Below are 18,569 nucleotides of genomic sequence, written 5' to 3'. Positions count from 1 at the left end.
AATGCCTTTTCTTTATTTCAAGACAGGACTGTAGCTATCGCAGCTGAAACTATACTAACAAATTCCCAAATAACTGACTACCTCAATCAACCTGTGTTTTCCATTCCCTCCGTAAAATATCCTGAACAAAGCCCAAAGTACGCTGGACTCTCAAGGCCAGTAGGCTGTCTATTACTCCTGGTCACTTTTCCTACCAGTTGAGTTGTTTATGGTTACAGAGTCAGTTCTGTTTGCTTTCTACTATGTTTTTGTTTTGGGGTAACCGATTACATTAAATATGAGATAAACTGATGATATGAGTACAAGGAAGAGTTGTTTCTTTAAAAAAATTGATTTAGTTTTGGACAAACTCAAAGGTGAGTCACTAAAAATTGGATTAAATGGGCAAATCAACTCTAAAAGACTAGGGAAAATAATTATTTAATATATAATACGTAAGTTAATAGATTCTGTGCACTTTATATCAGTAATTCAAAATGTCAAGTCGCAAAGTCAAAAAGACTGAGGAACTGATCCAGATTAAAGGAGATAACAGAAACATGACAACTAAATGCGATATATGATCTTATACTGAAACCCGAATTCTGTTCTCATCCAACTTCAAGGAGAACTGTATTTACATGTGTGGTTCATAACATGAAAGTCCCCTAGGAACTCCAATCACTACTCATATTCATAAGAAATACCTTGGGCTCTACATCAAAAGACTGGTACACACTCTGCTGGAGGAGGTTGATAAGGAGGCTATACATGTGTGGGGGCGGGGGCATATAAGAAATCTCTATACCTTCCTCTCAATTTTGCTGTGAACCCAAAGCTACTCTTAAAAAAAAAGTCTGAAAAATAAAGATTGGTACATACGCATATATTTATCTATTTAAAATTAAATACTTATAAATATGTACATTTATATATGTGTAAAAAATACATATAAATATCATACATAAAATATACATAAGTATACACATTTAAGATTTTATGCTTTTAGTGGCTTTTTTTGATAAACCAACCATACCAACTGGTACAGATCTCATGGGGTAAGAAGGTTCCTTCTGGGCATGTATATATATATTCTCCTCACCCTGCACCTGTCCTACACACTCCCTTCTCATCACTTCCAATCATCTATATATATCCACACATATCACTTAAAGAATTTTTCTCCCTTTCTAATTTTAAATAATGTAAGATCTTTCTTGTTCTGAAAGTAATGATTTTATCTTCTACTTCACTTTTTAAGAAAATGCTAACTAAACATGCATAGTAAATGAAAATGTTATAAAATAGAAAATAGAAACAAATAGAAAATGTTATAAAATCACCAATGCTTTAACAAAATATATATACATTCTGCAGTAAGTTATTACATTGACAGAAAATTACATTAGAATATAAAAATGGAAAAATTTTAAGTTACTATAAAGTCATGTTTTAGTTAAGGGTAGAGTTCAGGTACATACTACCAAGTCATAAAAATATATTTTAAAATACCTTCAATCTATACGGACACTCACTGACATGTAAAAACTCTTCTTCGAAAAAGAGAACTACCATATGTATCATATTAAATTGTGCTGGTCTTGCCTAATTAAGTATATGGTCTTGTATATTTTAAGATAAACCATTTACAAATAAAACTTAAAGAAATAGATGAAACTGCACATGTTCACACTCTTCTGAAAGATTTCACAAAGCAGCTATGAAAATTCTTACATTATACTGCTCCAGATTTTTCTCTTTATTTGCCTCAGTGTCCTCCAAATCCTTATGTATAGCAGCAATCTGTCTTTTCTTGTCATTAATAGCCTGATCTAAAGACTTGAGTTCCTTTTTAATCCACTTATCCCTTTCTTCTTTTGATGTAAACTGGCTTCCTCGACCCTGCTTTGCATAAAGATCCGTTCTTTCCTGCGTAGCTTGGGCCAATCTACACAAAATAGAAGAGAATGGTTTGAAAAGGACAACAGGAAATAACCAAGTTTAATTGCAATAGATACCTCAAGAGTACACAGAGACAATAACCATTTCTATAATTCCATAAAAGAAGGAATTAAAGGGAATTCCCTGGCAATCCAGTGGTTAGGACTTTGCTCTCTCACTGCTGAGGGCCTGGGTTTGATACCTGGTCTGGGAATTAAGATCCCACAAGCTGCATGGTGTGGTAAAAAAAGAAAAAAAAAAAAAAAAAAAAAGAAGGAATTAAGTATAAAAAGCAACTGTTATCTAATGGAGCTCCTGGGACTAGTTCTATATAACATTAATTTAACTGCAAAATCACAGTTACAGTCAGGTAAAACAGCCCATCCCCTAAGGATTTAAGGTCATTCCAGGTCTGGGTTAATCAGTAAACCTACACAAATCTAGTACCTCATATCTCAGGAATTTTCAAAAATGCTCCAACTATATTTAACTATTTGAACATTTTCAACTCCTTACAATAAAAGACACTATAAAGATTAAAAGGCAAGAGAAAACACTTACAACATACAGAACAAATATTAATGCCCAGATAACATAAAACAACCCTATAAAACGTAAGAAAAAAAATCAGAAAAAAGGGGCTTCCCTGGTGGCACAGTGGTTAAGAATCCGCCTGCCAATGCAGGGGACACGGGTTCGAGCTCTGGTCTGGGAAGATCCCACATGCCACAGAACAACTAAGCCCATGCACCAGAACTAGTGAGCCTGTGCTCTAGAGCCCATGAGCCACAACTACTGAGCCCGCGCGCCTAGAGCCCGTGCTCCACAACACGAGAAGCCACCGCAATGAGAAGCCCGCGCACTGCAACGAAGAGTAGCCCCACTCGCCACAACTAGAGAAAGCCCGTGCAGAGCAACAAAGACGCAACATAGCCAAAAATAAGTAGGATAAAATAAATTATTTTAAAAAGCTGACAAAAAAAATCAGAAAAAAATGGACACAAGATATCAAAAGGCAATTCATTAAAATGAACATAAGTGGCATAAAAACATGATAATGTACTAAATTGTGAAATCAGCAAACGTTGGCAAGTCCAAATCTATGGATAGATATTAAAATGTCTAGATGTTAAAACGACATAAAGTGGGAGAATGAACACACAGCAGGATACAATTTGGGTAAAAAAAGAACAATCATCATGCATGTTTTTAAATGCCCAACATTTAGCTATGTTATCTTGGGCAAGTTATTGAACACCCCCAGAGCCTCAAGTTTGTCAAATTTACAGCGGTGATACTGTGGATCTCCTAGGGCTTTTGAATAGGCAATAAGTATACAATAATGCTTGGCCGGCACTGCCTATTACTTTGAAATGGACATTTAACTTTTGCCCTTATTTACTGTACCTTCTTAACCCATAACTATTTAATAAGGTTCTAGAGAGGAACAATGTAGAAAATTAGAATTGTTGGTGAAAAAAATCCCAGACCTAGCAATTCCTCGCTCTTCTTTTTCTTTTACACTGTTGAATTTAGGTTCTGTTTCTGCCAGTTCTTTCTGCTTTTCTTCTATTTTTTCAAGCAGCTTCTGCCTTTCTTTTAATAAGCGTTTCTGTAAACGAAGATAAGTAAAAATGCAATCTGTTTAAAAACTGTTGTTTAATTTATAAGTCTAGCATAAAATATTTTCTCATGAAAAAAATGCATGAGACTCATCACGCAACACAAAACTAATTTTTAAACTGATCCTGCAACACAAAACTAACTTTTAAATGTAAGTAACAAAGATAGTACTCAGTTGCAACTTGAATGCAAATTATTTTAATGTGCCAAATCTTTTACAAAAATTCAAGCACCCGTGCCACAGAAAGGACTGTCCTCTGCAGTTCCCACTCACCTGAACATTTATATCTTTCATTTTTAGCACTTCAACTCACCCTCTGTTCACTATTGCCTGCCAATTCATCTTGTAAATCCTTGGCTTTAAGCTCCAACTTAGTCCTCTGCTTAATTTGTTCTTGTCTTTCAGCACTGAGCTGCTCCTTTTCTTCTTTCATAGCTGAAATTTTTGTTTTCAGTTCTCTAACTTGGCGCTCAATATCCTACTCAAAAAGTATCAAATAGAAACAAGTTAGACAACTAGAAATGCAACAGCAAAATCAGGACACCACTGATTTGTCTCTTCTTTTTCTTTCATTTAAACTTTCAGTACTACTGTCTTTCCAATACTCAATCTCGGTGACACCCCACTTGAAGTTACCATTCTATAATTTTGGTACAAAAAGTTTACTGTGGTCAAAAATATGACTAAACCTGGTTTATAACCTTACCTCCATTTTATCTCTTGCATCCTGCTGGGCGTCTCTTAATTGCCTGGATTTTTCTCCACTAGTCTCTCGCTTAGCAGAAAGCTGGAAAAAAAACCAAGCTATGATTTCTAACTCGTTTCGAATTTGTTCAGTATTTAAAATTTTAAAATATCTGCTAAATTTTAAAATATCTGCTGAATTTTTTAATATCTGCTAAGTATTTTTAGCAAAATTTTTAAATATCTGTTAAAATAAACATTCACTTAAAAATTTTTTCCAAAAATAATTGTAGTGGTTTTAAATAGAAAATGCCTGTAGTTTTCAGCATTACCTAAAACAAATTTTTGTACAAAATGTCAGCAATATTAATTACAAATTACACCTTAAAAAGCCAGGAAAAAAATTCATGAAACTTTAAAGGTGGCTTCCTCTCATCCTGGTCTGCCTGACATCACCACCTAATTATATTTCAGATACAACTACAGCAAGGACTATGTGGGTCTAGGCATTTTCCTTGGAGTAAACTGATAGTGTAAATTTGCTGAGTAATGAATTCACTAAGAGGTTTTAAAATTTTGAAGTTTGTGTTTAAAAGTCATTGAAAAGTATAAATATAGAATGAGTTTAATATATTCGTAAAAATAAAATTAAACTGAAGTGGCAAAGTATTTTACCTCATCAAGTTTAGCACGAGTCTCGTTAAGTTCCTGATTGTAAATGGTGTATTCCAGGGCTCGTCTCATCTTATCCCACTTCTGATACTGAGCTAGTTCTTCCTTTTCTTCCTCTAAGGTATGTAATCTCTCTTCAATGTATTTTAACAACTCATTGATTTTTTCCCGTTTGCCCTCTTAAAAATAAATGGGAGAGGGGTGAAGGAGTTCAATAAAATTTTTATGTAACATCAATTCTCAAATATACCATGAGTTAAACTTAATCTTAAGAACGTTAGCATTATTTCTTCGATATTATGTGGTAACCAAATCCAAGATGCTAAAATTGCCATTAAAATGCTTTATTATGAAAAGCATCAGAGAATAAACACATGGTGACACTGATTCTTATATTACATGTGGTAAAGGCCTCTGTTTAAACTTCCTTTAAAAGCCAGTGTGCCTTCCCATGACATTAAAAAAAAAAACGTACTTAACATCACTGGTGTCACTGATTCTCAATTCTTACAACAGCATTATCTATAGCTACCATATATTGAATACCAACTATATTCCAATCATGGTGATACTTTGCTCCTCTACTCACCACTACAAACTATAAAAAAGGATTTCACAAGATGGGAAAGTTATGGACCAGGGAGGTCAAGTCTAAAGTCACAATATCAGGTAATTATTAGTAAGATTTTGAACCCAAAACTGTCTGACTCTAAGCCATGAGAGGGCACAGCACTTGAAAAGCAAAGTAGGGTTTCCATAATAAATGTACTAAGGAAGACTGAAGTTCAAAATTTCATATTTACTTGCTCCTGAACAACTTAAAGCCTAATGCCAACTGATATTCCAGCAATTTTTTTTTTGAGGAATACATACATTATTATCCTCACTAATAATAAAAAGGACATTAGAGGCACAAAGTAGGTGACCTAGAAAAGCACTATTATCTCACAGTAACAACTCTTTATTCAAAGAGACAAATTATTGGAACTCTCAAACCTTAAACTTCCTGAAACTAATTTTTTCTCCATTCAGTATATAGGCAAATTATCATACAATACACTTCTGAGAATAGATAACTCCTCTCAAGTATTATAACACAATGAAAAAGTAATTCACAACAAAAAGAATAATGTAGAATCATATTTATTTTACCTGTTTCCTTCATTAAAGAGATGCTTTCTTCTTTTCGTTCATCATACACTCTAGTACCAGCTACTTCTCTTAATAGTTTTAGTCTCTGAGAATCTGGTGCTGTTGCCATCTGGTTGATCTAAAAGTTTTAGAAAAATAATTATTTACAGAGCTACAGAATGCTCTTTAAGAGCTCTACCTTGAAAGTTATTCACATGCTAAGCTTTAAGTATGGGTTCGCACTGGGAAAATAGCAATGAACAGAAAAGGTCTTGCCCTCGAGGAACCTACTTTCTAGTGGAAAAAAAACAGGAAGTATGCATACCATTACATTATAATTGCTATGCGGAAAAACAAAACAAAATAAGAAAATACAGCATAAAGAGTTGGAGTGACAGTAATGCTCTTGTGAAAGAGGCAGACATAGATGGCTTATATGAAATGACATATGAGCAAAAACTGAAATGATGTAAAGGGACCTACTATGTTGCATGTGTGCAGGGAAGACTCAGATAACGGCTTTCAAATCAGCCTCCTTTTATTTTATTTTTTAAAGTTTTTGATGTGGACAATTTTTAAAGTCTTTATTGAATTTCTTACAATATTGCTTCTGTTTTCTGTTTTGCTTTTTGGCCCCAAGGCATGTGGGATCTTAGCTCCCCAACCAGGGACTGAACCTGCACCTCCTGAGTTGGAAGGCGAAGTCTTAACCATTGGACCGCCAGGGAAGTCTCCAGCCTCCTTTTAAAGAAATTTCTCTTATAAAGACAGTCTTTTCAAACTCTTGCTCTTAAAGTGAAACTCCATATCCTTTCTAATCACTTCTTCTGAATGCTAACTTTCCAACACATACCTAAAAAAGCCTCCAACATGAAATAAGAAGTGGACATTTTAAAAGGATTTTCCCCTAGTTCAATATAGCACAACAGAAAGCTATTAGGACACTGCAGGTATGTTCTAAGAAAAAGAAATTATTTTAGATATATATAGTTAAAACATACGAGGAAACAGTAGAACAATCAGATAAAGTATATAACTCCTAAAAACTATAAAGAATATAAATTGTATTAAGGGAAAATAATATGTAGCACTATGGTAGATTTCTGGTAATTTAAGCATTCTAGCATTTTAACTCTGATGTACTAACAGAGAGAGTATTAATTTCAGAGAGTAACTTTTTTCAAATGTGATTTTTATAAAGTTTCTACAACATTCTTAAATATGATTGTAACTTCTACAAACCAAAAATGTCTTCCAGTACAGTGCACCTTGGTAAATGATACAGATCACCAAGAAAATAAGATCCACTTAAATAATTCTACTGAAATACTTTTACCCCACTATGCAATGGATCTATTTTGTACATAAATTTATGGCCACAGAAAAGGTAATACAAACTTCAGTGCAAAATAAATCAATGAAAACAGAAGACAATAAGGTCTATTTTCACTCCAACTTAACCACTAGAATGAAATCAAATTCATCATTCAATGAATATACTCAGAAAACAAATTCCACTTAAAAAGATACTATTTCTTACCTTTCCTTGTTTAACAATATAATAAGGATTGCTTCGAGAAAAACCAGCACTTTCAAGGAGATTCATCACATCATTTTTCCTGTTGATAAACAATTAAAAATTTCAAATACATAACAATCCAACTATAAGCAAAAAGAGTACACTAACTCCTGAGTTAAGGTGCATGAAGGAGTACAGAACAGTCATTTAACCCTTCTGTTCTATCAGCCTCAGAGAATCTTCTGATACTTATGTTTATGCTCTAAATTGTGATTTGTTGAACATGAGGCAAAAGTACCATATATGAGGCAAGTAAAAGAATACTTTTAGTCTTTTGTATAGAAATTACAAACGTAAAGAAAAATGCTTACGTGACCATTTTCTTGTCTAAGAAATACTGATCCTTTTTGGCACCAATAACTCTTCTAAGTGAAACTTCCTCTTTGTCGATCTAAGAAAAAAAGGAAAAGCCCAAAGTTAAATCTAATAGTAAAAGTGGAAACTTTATAGTTAATAAGGTCATTTCAGAGTCCCTCACCATAGCAATTATTTTGAAACTTCAGTCATCTCACTAAAGATATGCCACGAATACTCAATACTATGACAAAGACATTTTTTCACAATGGCCTGCACATTCCCATTTGTTTACCAGAATATTCATTACAACTTTAAGACAAAATTAGTATGTAAGCTGTAGTTTTTTTAGTATGAACTAAATTATAAAAGCCTAAGTACAACTATAAATAAGTGTTTCAAAGCATGAAAAAAGTTAGTTGCATCAATAAAATTCTCAATGTTACTACTGAAAAGAAAAAGCAGTTACTCACTGGCAACCGGTTGTCTGAATTGTCAAAAATAATCTCCACAAAAGCAGAAATAACACGAGGTCCCGTACCCTCCTAAAACATGAGAAAAATTAATATGCTGCATAAGTGGGATTTTCATATTCTTTAAATACATTTAAAGTTTAGTGCATGGTAACAAGCCTGATTCAATGGAGAAATATTTCTATCAGACTAATATACACCCCTCTTGCCCAAGCAGCAAACACTGGATTAGGATAATAAAACTCAACCGAACAGCTTCTGATTCTGAATTTTAAAAATGAGAACTATGCAAGAGATGTCAAAGTTAGATTTACATAGGTCTTGTTCTGCATATCACCTCATTAGAGCATAAGACCCCAAAGCCACCCAATTTTACCTATTTGCTAAAATATAAAACACTTTGAGGCTTCTCTCTTATAGATTCACCTTAATGCTAGAAAGGAGCCCTAACAAGTCACATGATAAAAACTGTCTTTTTAAACATTTGAGATATTCTATATAGTTTTAAATCTGCTATGAAAACATATGCATTTAACATATGGGTCACATTCAGACCGATTTGTGACCCAACTACTTACATACCAAGCCCAGATAATGTCTAGATTGTGAAAACAGCTATTATGTAGTAGTTCAATACAATGAAGAATGATACCTAAAGAAATTATTCTTTTAATGCTAATCTGAGAAACCTAAAGAGAGATTTTTCTATAGGGAATCAATCCTGATTACTAGACTAAAAATTCAAATGTAAGAGGTGGGGGAGGGAATTTCCTGGCAGTCCAGTGGTTAGCACTTGGTGCTTTCACTACATGGCCCTGGTTCAATCCTTGGTTGGGGAACTAAGATCCTGCAAGCCACACGGCGCAGCCAAAAAAAAAAAGAGTGAGGCGGAGAAAAATATAATGGTTAGAAAAAGAACTTTAAGTCTGAGAGATACTGTGGAGATATATTGAAGAATCTCGCTTTCTGGTCTTAAAATTAATTATAAGCCATATTTAAACAAGACAGGGACTTCCCTGGTGGTCCAGTAGCTAAGGCTCTGCGCTCCCAGTGCAGGGGGCCCAGGTTCGATACATGGTCAGGGAACTAGATCCCACGTGCTGCAATGAAGGTCCTGCATGCCGCAACAAAGACCCAGTGTAAGTAAGTACATAAGTACGTAAGTAAATAAATAAAGTTACATCATTTTATCATAGCCTTTTATACTTTCTTATCCTAAAATTAGTTTATTATTCATAATTATCTAAAGAAAAATTCTAACAATTTTCATTACTATATACTGTCTTTCATATTGGATGTTACCGTTGTTACCAAATGATGTTACCAGTTAAGTATAAATATGGCTAAAAGTAACTTTATGTTGTTTAGTTTGTAATGGTTGCTTTTCTATGCTCCCAATTAACTTATTTATTTATTTACTATTTATGTAGGCTACACTGGGTCTTGGTTGTGGCGCATGGGCTCTAGAGTGCGCGGGCTCAGTTGCTGCAGCACGCAGGCTTAGCTGCAGCATGTGGGATCTTAGTTCCCTGAGCAGGGATCAAACCTGGGCCCCCTTCACTGGGAGTGCGGAGTCTTAACCACTGGACCACCAGGGAAGTCCCCACAATTAACTTCTGATTCTGAGTCTCAAAGTTTCTAATCCCCAACCTAACTTTCTTCTTTCTCAGCAAACCTGCTTCCAGACCGTTACCAGGCCATACTCCTAATAAAGAATTTATATTTATATGGAAGGCATACCCATCCATAGGGAACTCACACAATTTTCTTACCATTATATAAAATTTATGCCTTTATCCTGTATTAATATAGTAAGCTAAATTTCACAGCAGAACAACATACGTAAGAGACACACTGTGCCATGTTCACAAAGGATCTGAAACTTGAAAAAATAATTTTGTTTACCAGAATTGACAATGTATTTTTAGAAGTATTTAATATCCATAAAGCAGTCTCACTCACATGTAACAAAGCCAATCTCTGTTCCGGACGAAGATGGCTAAACTCATCACTGAGAACAAACTGAATTGCTAGAAATACAAAAACAACTATTAATAGGATCTAAAAAAGGATTTATGCCTTAGTCATAATTTCCCATACCTTCACAGAATACAGTATATCAGGTAATGAACAATGCAGATAAAGTAGATTACCTGTTTCATATAGACAAAAGGAATGCAGAAAATTTGCCTGTACTTCAGACTAATCAGCTAGGAAATGATGATATTAGAAAAACATTAAGTTTTCACTGAAATATTTAAGGTAAGAAAATAAAAACACTGAAATACACGGACAAGTAGAACTAAGGTGTACCTCTTGATCAAAGTATACATGGTTAGGTTTCAAGCTATAGTTGCTTTTATCCACTAGATATAAATAATATAAATTAAAATATTTAACAAAATAGGATACATTCCTATAATATCCTTAATTGCATACTTTTTCAAAATAAATAGCACTAAGTAGGAAGTGTTTCAGATTTCCACTTTCTACTGCAGTACTTACTTACCCTTTGTCTTCTGTAAGGAGCCATTCCTGCTTCCATAGGATGCCTAACTGGACCACCCTCTCCTAGAAATGGAACTCTTTACTCAACTGTTCTATTCCCAGTCCACCCAAGAGAGCTTTGACACTCTAAAAGAGGGAGTATGTATATATTAATGTGTATGCTGGGGGTGGAGGTGGGGATTGGTTTTCTTTTATAATCACCTTGGAGGGGACAGGTTCAAACTGCCCTCATCCCCCCTGGAGATCAGGAAATATTAATACTTCCACTCCAATCCTACTCTTCTCACCATCCCCAAATTACAACCACTGATGGGGTAAAGAGTACCCTTTAGCTTTATAAGTAAACAAGGGATAGAACCTTTGCTATTACTACACCCTCCTTTTCCTCAAGCACTACTAAGAGGTTCAAAATTTTTTCAATCTACTCCTTGTACAGTCCAAATCTGTTAAAATATTTTTTCTCCCCAAAGAATTTAACAGAGGCATTACTATGCTTAAACGCATTTTATATTTAGAGATAGTTTTTAAAGCTCTACTTACTATCTTTTGACAACAACTGTCTTTGTTGAGTAGTTTTTTACACCCCTCCATCTTTTATTAAAATAATTGATTTAGATGAAACAGATAAGCCATTTTCCATAACAATATTAACTATTCTACTGCACTTACATTCTTTGAATCTCTCTCTCTCTCTGCATTTACAACATTTATATACAGCACTCAAGTTTAGAAAGCACTTCCATACATATTATCTCATTTGATTCTCACAACCCATCTAAGGTAGGCAGGGCAAATATCTCTGTTTTTAAACTGAAAGAGTACTTTGAGAAGTTAACTGTTTTGCTCAGTCTCACATGGCTAATCACTAGAGTAGAGCTCAGATTCTTATACTCTAAACCCTCTACATTAAATTGCAACCTCATTTGAAGAAGTATTTCTTGTGTTTCATGCAGACATAACCTCAGATAAACTACCATAAGATACCTAGGTCTTACTATGTTTAGAATTCAAAAAACAATACCTACCATAAAAAAAGTTACTTTTTCCAGATCCATTTCTGCCCACTACAAAATCAAAAAGTCCATGTTATTTTGTATAAAAAACAATAAAACTTTACAGAAAGTATTCAAAAAATATAAAATCCAATTTTCTAACATAACATCTTAAAAACTGAAATTAAGTACAACAGAACAGTGAACAACAAATCAATAAACAAAACAGCTTTAATTACCAGATGAGTGCAATTTTTGCATAGTCTTCAGATAATTTTTTTCTTAAAGGAATTTATTTCATTGTTTATTTTTTTGCTCTTTCCCAATACTTTAAAATTAACAGGAATAACTAAATATACTACCTGGTTTTCATGATTTATAATCATTACAATGGACATGTAATTCTATTTAATTGTATATAATAAAATATTTTTAACAATTTAAAGATTCACATAATGCTAAAAATTTAAAATACTTAAACAATCATTTAAAATTTTCAAACCATTTCCATGTTGAACAGTTTCTGATCAGCCCTATACATCATGTATAGTTCTTAGAATCACAAAAATATAGACAACTATGAGGCACTTTATTTTTTTACTACCTGAGTTCAGAAATAAGCAATTCTATACATAAAAGGATATCAAATGTTTTAGATTTAATGAATTCATTTGAACTTCTTTTGTTTAACAAAATTTTCATTGTTAAGAGTCATGAATAACTATGCCACTCTCTCTCTCAATCTTGACCAATATCCTGAACAAATTAGCCCCAAAGTCATCACCTTTAATCCAAGATAAATTCTAAAGAAATCAGAAAGTAATGAAGTGCTTTAAAAAAAAAAAAAAAAAAGGCATATAACAGACACAGAGGCCAGCCTGAAGGGGGCTTCTATTAGCTAAATCTAGGACAATCTGAGCACCAAAATAATTAGATGAATTATAAATTAGTGCTGGGGCAGCGGTGGGCGGGAATAATCCATGAGTCCATACTGATAATAAAAAGATAAATATATAGCTAAGGAGTGAAGATGTTTGATTACAGTAGAATACTAAGTGGTAAATGTGAAAGGAGTGCTGGAAATGGAACATCATCATTCTGTAACCATCAGAATAAAGGCAAGAATTATCAATGAATGCTAAATATAAGGGGGAATTTTGATAAGGAGCACAATATGTGCATAGTCCAAAAGTCTCTCCCCATCTCCATATTAGTTGCAAGGGAGAAAACACTAACTATACAGTGGAAAAATTGGACAGAATCTCTACTCAGTGATCAAAATTATCATCATCAATAAGAAGTAGATGGATATCATGTGCCTCCAGGTGGAATACCCTGAAAAGGACACATCGTTTATGTAATATTTTTCAAAAATAACATTGTAAAAGACAAAGGAGGGCTGTGGAAATTATCCAGATTAAATGAGACTAAACAGGCATGACAACTAAATGCAACGCCTGATCCTAAATTAAATCCTGTACTAGAGGGGGAAAAATGCTACAAAGAAAATTTCTGGGTCAGTCAACATAGCTAGAAAATAAAATAACATTATTGTACTGATGTTAAATTTACTGACATTGATAGTTACACTGTGATTATGTAAGTAATATCCCTATTCTTAGAAAGTACATATTGAAGTCACAGGTAAAGAACCATGATGTACATAACTTACTCTAAGGAAAAATAAGTGTGAGAGCGAGTGCAAATGATAAAGCAAGTGGGGAAATGTTAACAGTAGATTTGGGGGACTTCCCTGGTAGTGCAGTGGTTAAGAATTTGCCTTCCAATGCAGGAGACATGGGTTCGAGCCCTGGTCTGGGAAGATCCCACATACCGCGGAGCAACTAAGCCTGTGCGCCACAAGTACTGAAGCCCGCGCACCTAGAGCCCGTGCCCCACAACAAGAGAAGCCACTGCAGTGAGAAGCCAGCGCACCACAACGAAGAGTAGCCCCTGCCCACAGCAACTAGAGAAAAAGCCCATGCGCAGCAACGAAGACCCAATGCAGCCGAAAATAAATACATTAATTTAAAAAAAACCCAAAACAGTAGATTTGGGTAAAGGATACACAAGTAGTGTCTCTGTACTGTTTTTATTTATGCAACTTTTCTGTAAATTTGAAATTATCACTAAATAAAAGTTTTAAAAGGTAATTTATCATTAAAAAATTACAGAAATAGTTCAAACCATAATCCATTCATAAATAACTGAAAAATTTATAATTTCCCTAAGAATTGCTCCTACCCACACAGTGGAATGCTACATAGCAATTTTAAGGATGTTGAATACTTAATGATAGGGAAAGATATTTCAGTTTATTCCGAAGGAGAAAAAAAAGATTACCAAAAGATTACTACAAACCAATTTTTATTTAAAAAGGCGTACTTATATATATGTACACAAAAACTGAAGGGGTATTGAGATAGACCCAGTTTATGTGCATCCCCAGATTCACCTGCCCTAACCCAGGCCTTAGCTGCCTGTCAATAGAAAGGCTAGTCTCCCAACACCTCAGGTTGTTTCTGCCTACCCTGGGGATGCATTCAGATCTGTGAAAACCCAAAGGAGGTTGCAGTTCCCCAACCACTCCAGGGGGGTTAGTCCCCAGAGTAACACAATCCAAAAGCACAGTGTGTGTGTGTGGGGGGGGGGAATCAATGCCCTATGTGGTAAACTTTGACCAAAGAGAGACAGAAGCCAGCACATAAAACCTTCTCCATACCTCTCCCACCTGAGCTTTCCAAGGTGTGGTGGGTTTACAAAGTCTGTCTGTAAGTTATCCAATGTGACCGCAAACCAGGTGTATCTTCTTTATAAAGCTATGACCACTACCCCCCACAACCCCTTGCCCTCAGACTGCTCCCTCCCATTAAAGCCTTAGCAGCTAAGCAGGCCTCGGGCTCCGTTTTCCAGGAAACCACAAGCTAGCTCTGGGGAGAAGGATTACAGTTTAAATTTTTTCCTTTTAGCTTTTATGCTCTTTATGTTCTATAACTTCACGTATATTTCTTTTGTTAGAAGGCCAGGAAGAAGGTAAACTTAAAAAGGTTTATGGTTCTTGCACTTAAACATCAAACATTCAAGTATCAGCACATGAGGTATCTGCCTTCAAATCTTGTGTTTTTTTAAGGGTCAAAATCATTAAACAATCAAAGTGGTAAGCTTTCAAAAGATATTTTTAGGAACAATCTCACTGTATACTATTTTTGGTCTTTCTTATATAATTAAGGGACCTATTTTTAAAATATGTTAAACAAAGGCATATTATGTTTTTTCAGTTAAAACGAAAGAACTTTTAGATAATGTCCTTTCTAACTGTGACTATTAACAATCTTAATGTTGCAACCAAAGCAGTAAAACAGCTGTCTGATAATAGCTAAAACAAAAATACTTGATAGGCCCTAAAGATATAATTTAATCATTCTAAGTAATAATGGCCATCATTTTACAGTTCATTTATAAAATTACAGTCAGTCCTCCAAATCCCAAATCCCTGTGCTTCACACCTGGGGATTTAACCAACTGCGGATTGAAAATATTCCGGGTGGGGGCGGTAGGGGAACTTTCCAGAAAGTTCCAAAAAGCAAAACTGGAATTTGCCACAAGCTGGCAACTATTTACACAGCAGGTATATTGTATTTACAACTATTTACATAGCATTTACATTGTATTATAAGTAATCTAGAGATATGCTTAGGTTATATGCAAAAACACTAAGATTTTATAACAAGTTTTATACAAGCATTCAGGATACCAAGGGACAACTGTATACAATTGACATATTAAGATATTTATCCACTTTTAATTTGTAAGTTAAGGAAATAATATAAATCTAGTGATTATTCATTTTTCTCCGTTTCTAAAGGTTTTTTTATTGACGAAAATCAGAAGGCACTTATAATCAAAATGTAAGTAAAACTCTAGTACAATCAAGCTACCCTTATGGCACACCAATTCAATTAATGATTCTCCAGTAGGCAAGGCAGAGGGAAAAGTATGTTTTCTTTATTCCCAACTACAAAGTTGCAATTGATGTACCAAGGGCAGGTGTTTTCCTTGCCCTCAATTTTTAAATTGTATTATATATTCATTTATTTCAAAATAAAGTATGATTCTCCAAGTTTCTCTGGGAACATCAGTATTCATTGTTCACTCTTTGCTGATTTCTCTATGAATCTCACCTCACCCATGCTATGGACTGAATTGTGTCCCTGCCCCACCCAATTCATATGCTGAAGCCCTAACCCCCCTATGTGAAGCTTTTTGGAGAAGGGGGTCTTTGGAAGGTAATTAATGTGAGGTTAGGAGTGTGGGGCCTTTATGGTGGGATCAGTGCTCTTGTAAGAGGGTGAGGGAGAGGCTCTAACAAAGAAGGTCCTGTGAGCATGATTGAGAGGGAGGCCTACAGAGCAGTGAAAAAATAAATCCCTGTCGTTTGAGCCACCTAGTCTACGATATTTTGTTATGGTAGACCAAGCCGACTAGCATGCCAATAAACTCTGTGAGGACACTGTAGCAGAAATCTATGTCAATAGCAATCTTTGCTTTTTTGGTGTCTAGAAGCACTCATTTCACCTATCCTTTAAAAACTCAGCAGTGTCAGAAAACACTTTTGCTGTCTGTACGAGCAAAATGGAACCTTATCATCTGAAGAACCTATAGATTAACTATTATATTGAAAGGCAATCACCATTAGCCCCTTGCCCTCACACAACTGCCTTCTCATTTAATCTTCCCAACAGCCCCATGAGATGTATATCATTATTTCCACTTTGCAAATGAGAAAACTAAGCAGCTCAGGAAGTCAAGTTTGAAGAATACATGGCAGAATTGGGATTTGAACCCCATTCTGTTACAATTCAAAGTTTATGCTCTTCCCACCAACCTGTGTAGTCTGTCCTTAGACATTAGAATAGGAAATAAAAAAAAATCTGAGAACAATCTAATTTGTGAAAAAAGAATGGTCACCTTTGAAATAAGGCAATAGTGTCCACTTTAACTAGAAAATGACATACCAAGAAGAGCTGAAACGCTAAATTTAGTGTCATTCACTATAAACTTAAATCTGTCAAAACATACACATACGAGGCTGCCAAATAAAAATGAGTAATTTATGATTGTCTTATTCAAGTATCTTAACTGTATAAAGGAAGCAATTTCATTAGTGCAAATAAAAAACAGAAAAGTAATTTCATATAGAAAAAAATACACATATATTTATGTAATATTCAGAGACAATTCCTGTCTCCTTAAGCCTAAACACAGGTAGGATTTAAACGGCTGTAGAGACATAAATCTGATCTAGTAAACCATGAACACTTACCAATAACATTATGTTTTGAACTGAAGGGATCTACAATTGTTTGATCTCTATAACTTCGAAAACCCTGGATAATAACCTAATGAATAAAAGAGAGATTTTTTTCAGAACACACCCCAAAAGAAATAACTTCTAAGCTAACATTTTCCTTCTGCACTCCTTCCCGTTCTGGTTTCTCATTTAACGCAAGACAGAAAAGCTTCCATGTCCTAGAAGAAAAACTCATTTTGGAAAGTGATTTAAAAAAACTTCTAAACAGCCCGTTTATCAGTAACCATTGCCACTGTTGCTTTTTTAAGAGTTATAATTAGTAACCTGTTAGGGAACTCTCAAAATCAAGCACCCTGTATACGGTTCGTTGGAACGCTAACCCTCAGAGGGCCGTCTAAAAGTCTATCAAGTATGCAGACCGGCCCAGCTTTCCTGGGCGCCCCTGTCAGTCACACACTCGGGCCAAAAAGGGCCGCCGTCCCAAGACAGGACTGCCTGGAGTCCAACACCTCCAGCAGAGACACTTCTCGTAAAGACTGTGAAGGGGCTCATCTTTGGGGTGGACTCCAGCGCGGGAAGACCATTCTGACAGAAGTAACAACGGAATGAGGCGGCGCTACACATTCAGCAGGCACGAGGAGCCCTTTCACTTCTCCGGTTAAGTCTGGAGACACCCCAGCTTGGGCCTCAGGGGCGTCCCCGGAGCCGGGGAGACTCTCTCTCCACACATCCCACGCAAAAGGCCCACGGGGGGCTAGCCGGTCCCGCAGCACACGGCCGCTTCTCACCCTCCCGGGAAGGCCCGGCTCCCTCCAAAGGGCCCCGCCCCGCCGACCCCTCCACCCCTCTCCCCAAGAACCCGCCTCCCTCAGGCGAGCGCCCTGCGGAGAGGCCTGGGCTGCAAAGCGTCGCCCCAATTCTCCGCGGCCCCCGCGCTTGCAGGCCGGGGCCGCACCCCTCCCACCCAGTCCCAGTCCAGCCCCGCGCCCACCCTGCGGGGAGAAGCGACACCCCCGCCTCAAGGAGCGGTCCTCACGGGCCCGTGAAGGGTGGGAGGGACGCACAGGCCTCACCTGCTTTATGTACATGGTTCCTCGCCCCGAGCCGGGGAGAAGGCCTCCCGCGAGAGAACCAACAACTCAGCAGCAGGATCAGGTGAGGCGCCTAGGAGACCCCTCCCCCCAAAGCGCCGCTCTCTCCCCTCTAGCCAAACAAAATGGCGGCGCCCAAGGAGGCGGAGTCCCCGCCTCGGACGGAACCACCCTCGCAGCCCCCAAGGAGCGTAGGGGGAATCAAAGTCAGATCTGCTCTTTCTTTTTGGAAGAAGGAGCCCTTCTTCAATGTCTTTAGGTGAATTTCACTTGATTCCTCAATTTTTAAA

At 36.1% G+C, this 18,569-nt stretch overlaps 1 protein-coding gene across 1 annotated transcript in view; it reads right to left on the bottom strand.

Annotated features, from left to right (window-relative positions):
* SMC3 (structural maintenance of chromosomes 3) overlaps positions 1 to 18,412 on the bottom strand; it is a 32,338-nt gene extending 13,926 nt beyond the window's left edge. Inside the window, exons 1-13 of the mRNA XM_022568798.2 lie at positions 18,262 to 18,412; positions 17,201 to 17,276; positions 11,911 to 11,949; positions 10,340 to 10,407; positions 8,378 to 8,449; positions 7,922 to 8,001; positions 7,572 to 7,650; positions 6,053 to 6,170; positions 4,904 to 5,079; positions 4,251 to 4,331; positions 3,858 to 4,022; positions 3,411 to 3,532; positions 1,714 to 1,927 (exon numbers count right to left, since the gene is read on the bottom strand). Of these exons, the coding sequence (XP_022424506.1) occupies positions 1,714 to 1,927; positions 3,411 to 3,532; positions 3,858 to 4,022; positions 4,251 to 4,331; positions 4,904 to 5,079; positions 6,053 to 6,170; positions 7,572 to 7,650; positions 7,922 to 8,001; positions 8,378 to 8,449; positions 10,340 to 10,407; positions 11,911 to 11,949; positions 17,201 to 17,276; positions 18,262 to 18,276 (1,305 nt within the window). The 5' untranslated portion in view covers positions 18,277 to 18,412. The remainder of the gene's footprint in view (positions 1 to 1,713; positions 1,928 to 3,410; positions 3,533 to 3,857; positions 4,023 to 4,250; positions 4,332 to 4,903; positions 5,080 to 6,052; positions 6,171 to 7,571; positions 7,651 to 7,921; positions 8,002 to 8,377; positions 8,450 to 10,339; positions 10,408 to 11,910; positions 11,950 to 17,200; positions 17,277 to 18,261) is intronic.
* Positions 18,413 to 18,569: the final 157 nt, after the last annotated feature.

This window comes from Delphinapterus leucas, chromosome 16 (genome assembly GCF_059928025.1).
Source record: "Delphinapterus leucas isolate spDelLeu-1000000601 "Yukka" chromosome 16, BTC_Dleu_Yukka2, whole genome shotgun sequence".
Classification (NCBI taxonomy): domain Eukaryota; kingdom Metazoa; phylum Chordata; class Mammalia; order Artiodactyla; family Monodontidae; genus Delphinapterus; species Delphinapterus leucas.
The sequence above is the reverse complement of the archived record's forward strand: the minus strand, read 5'-3'. Positions and strand labels throughout refer to the sequence as shown.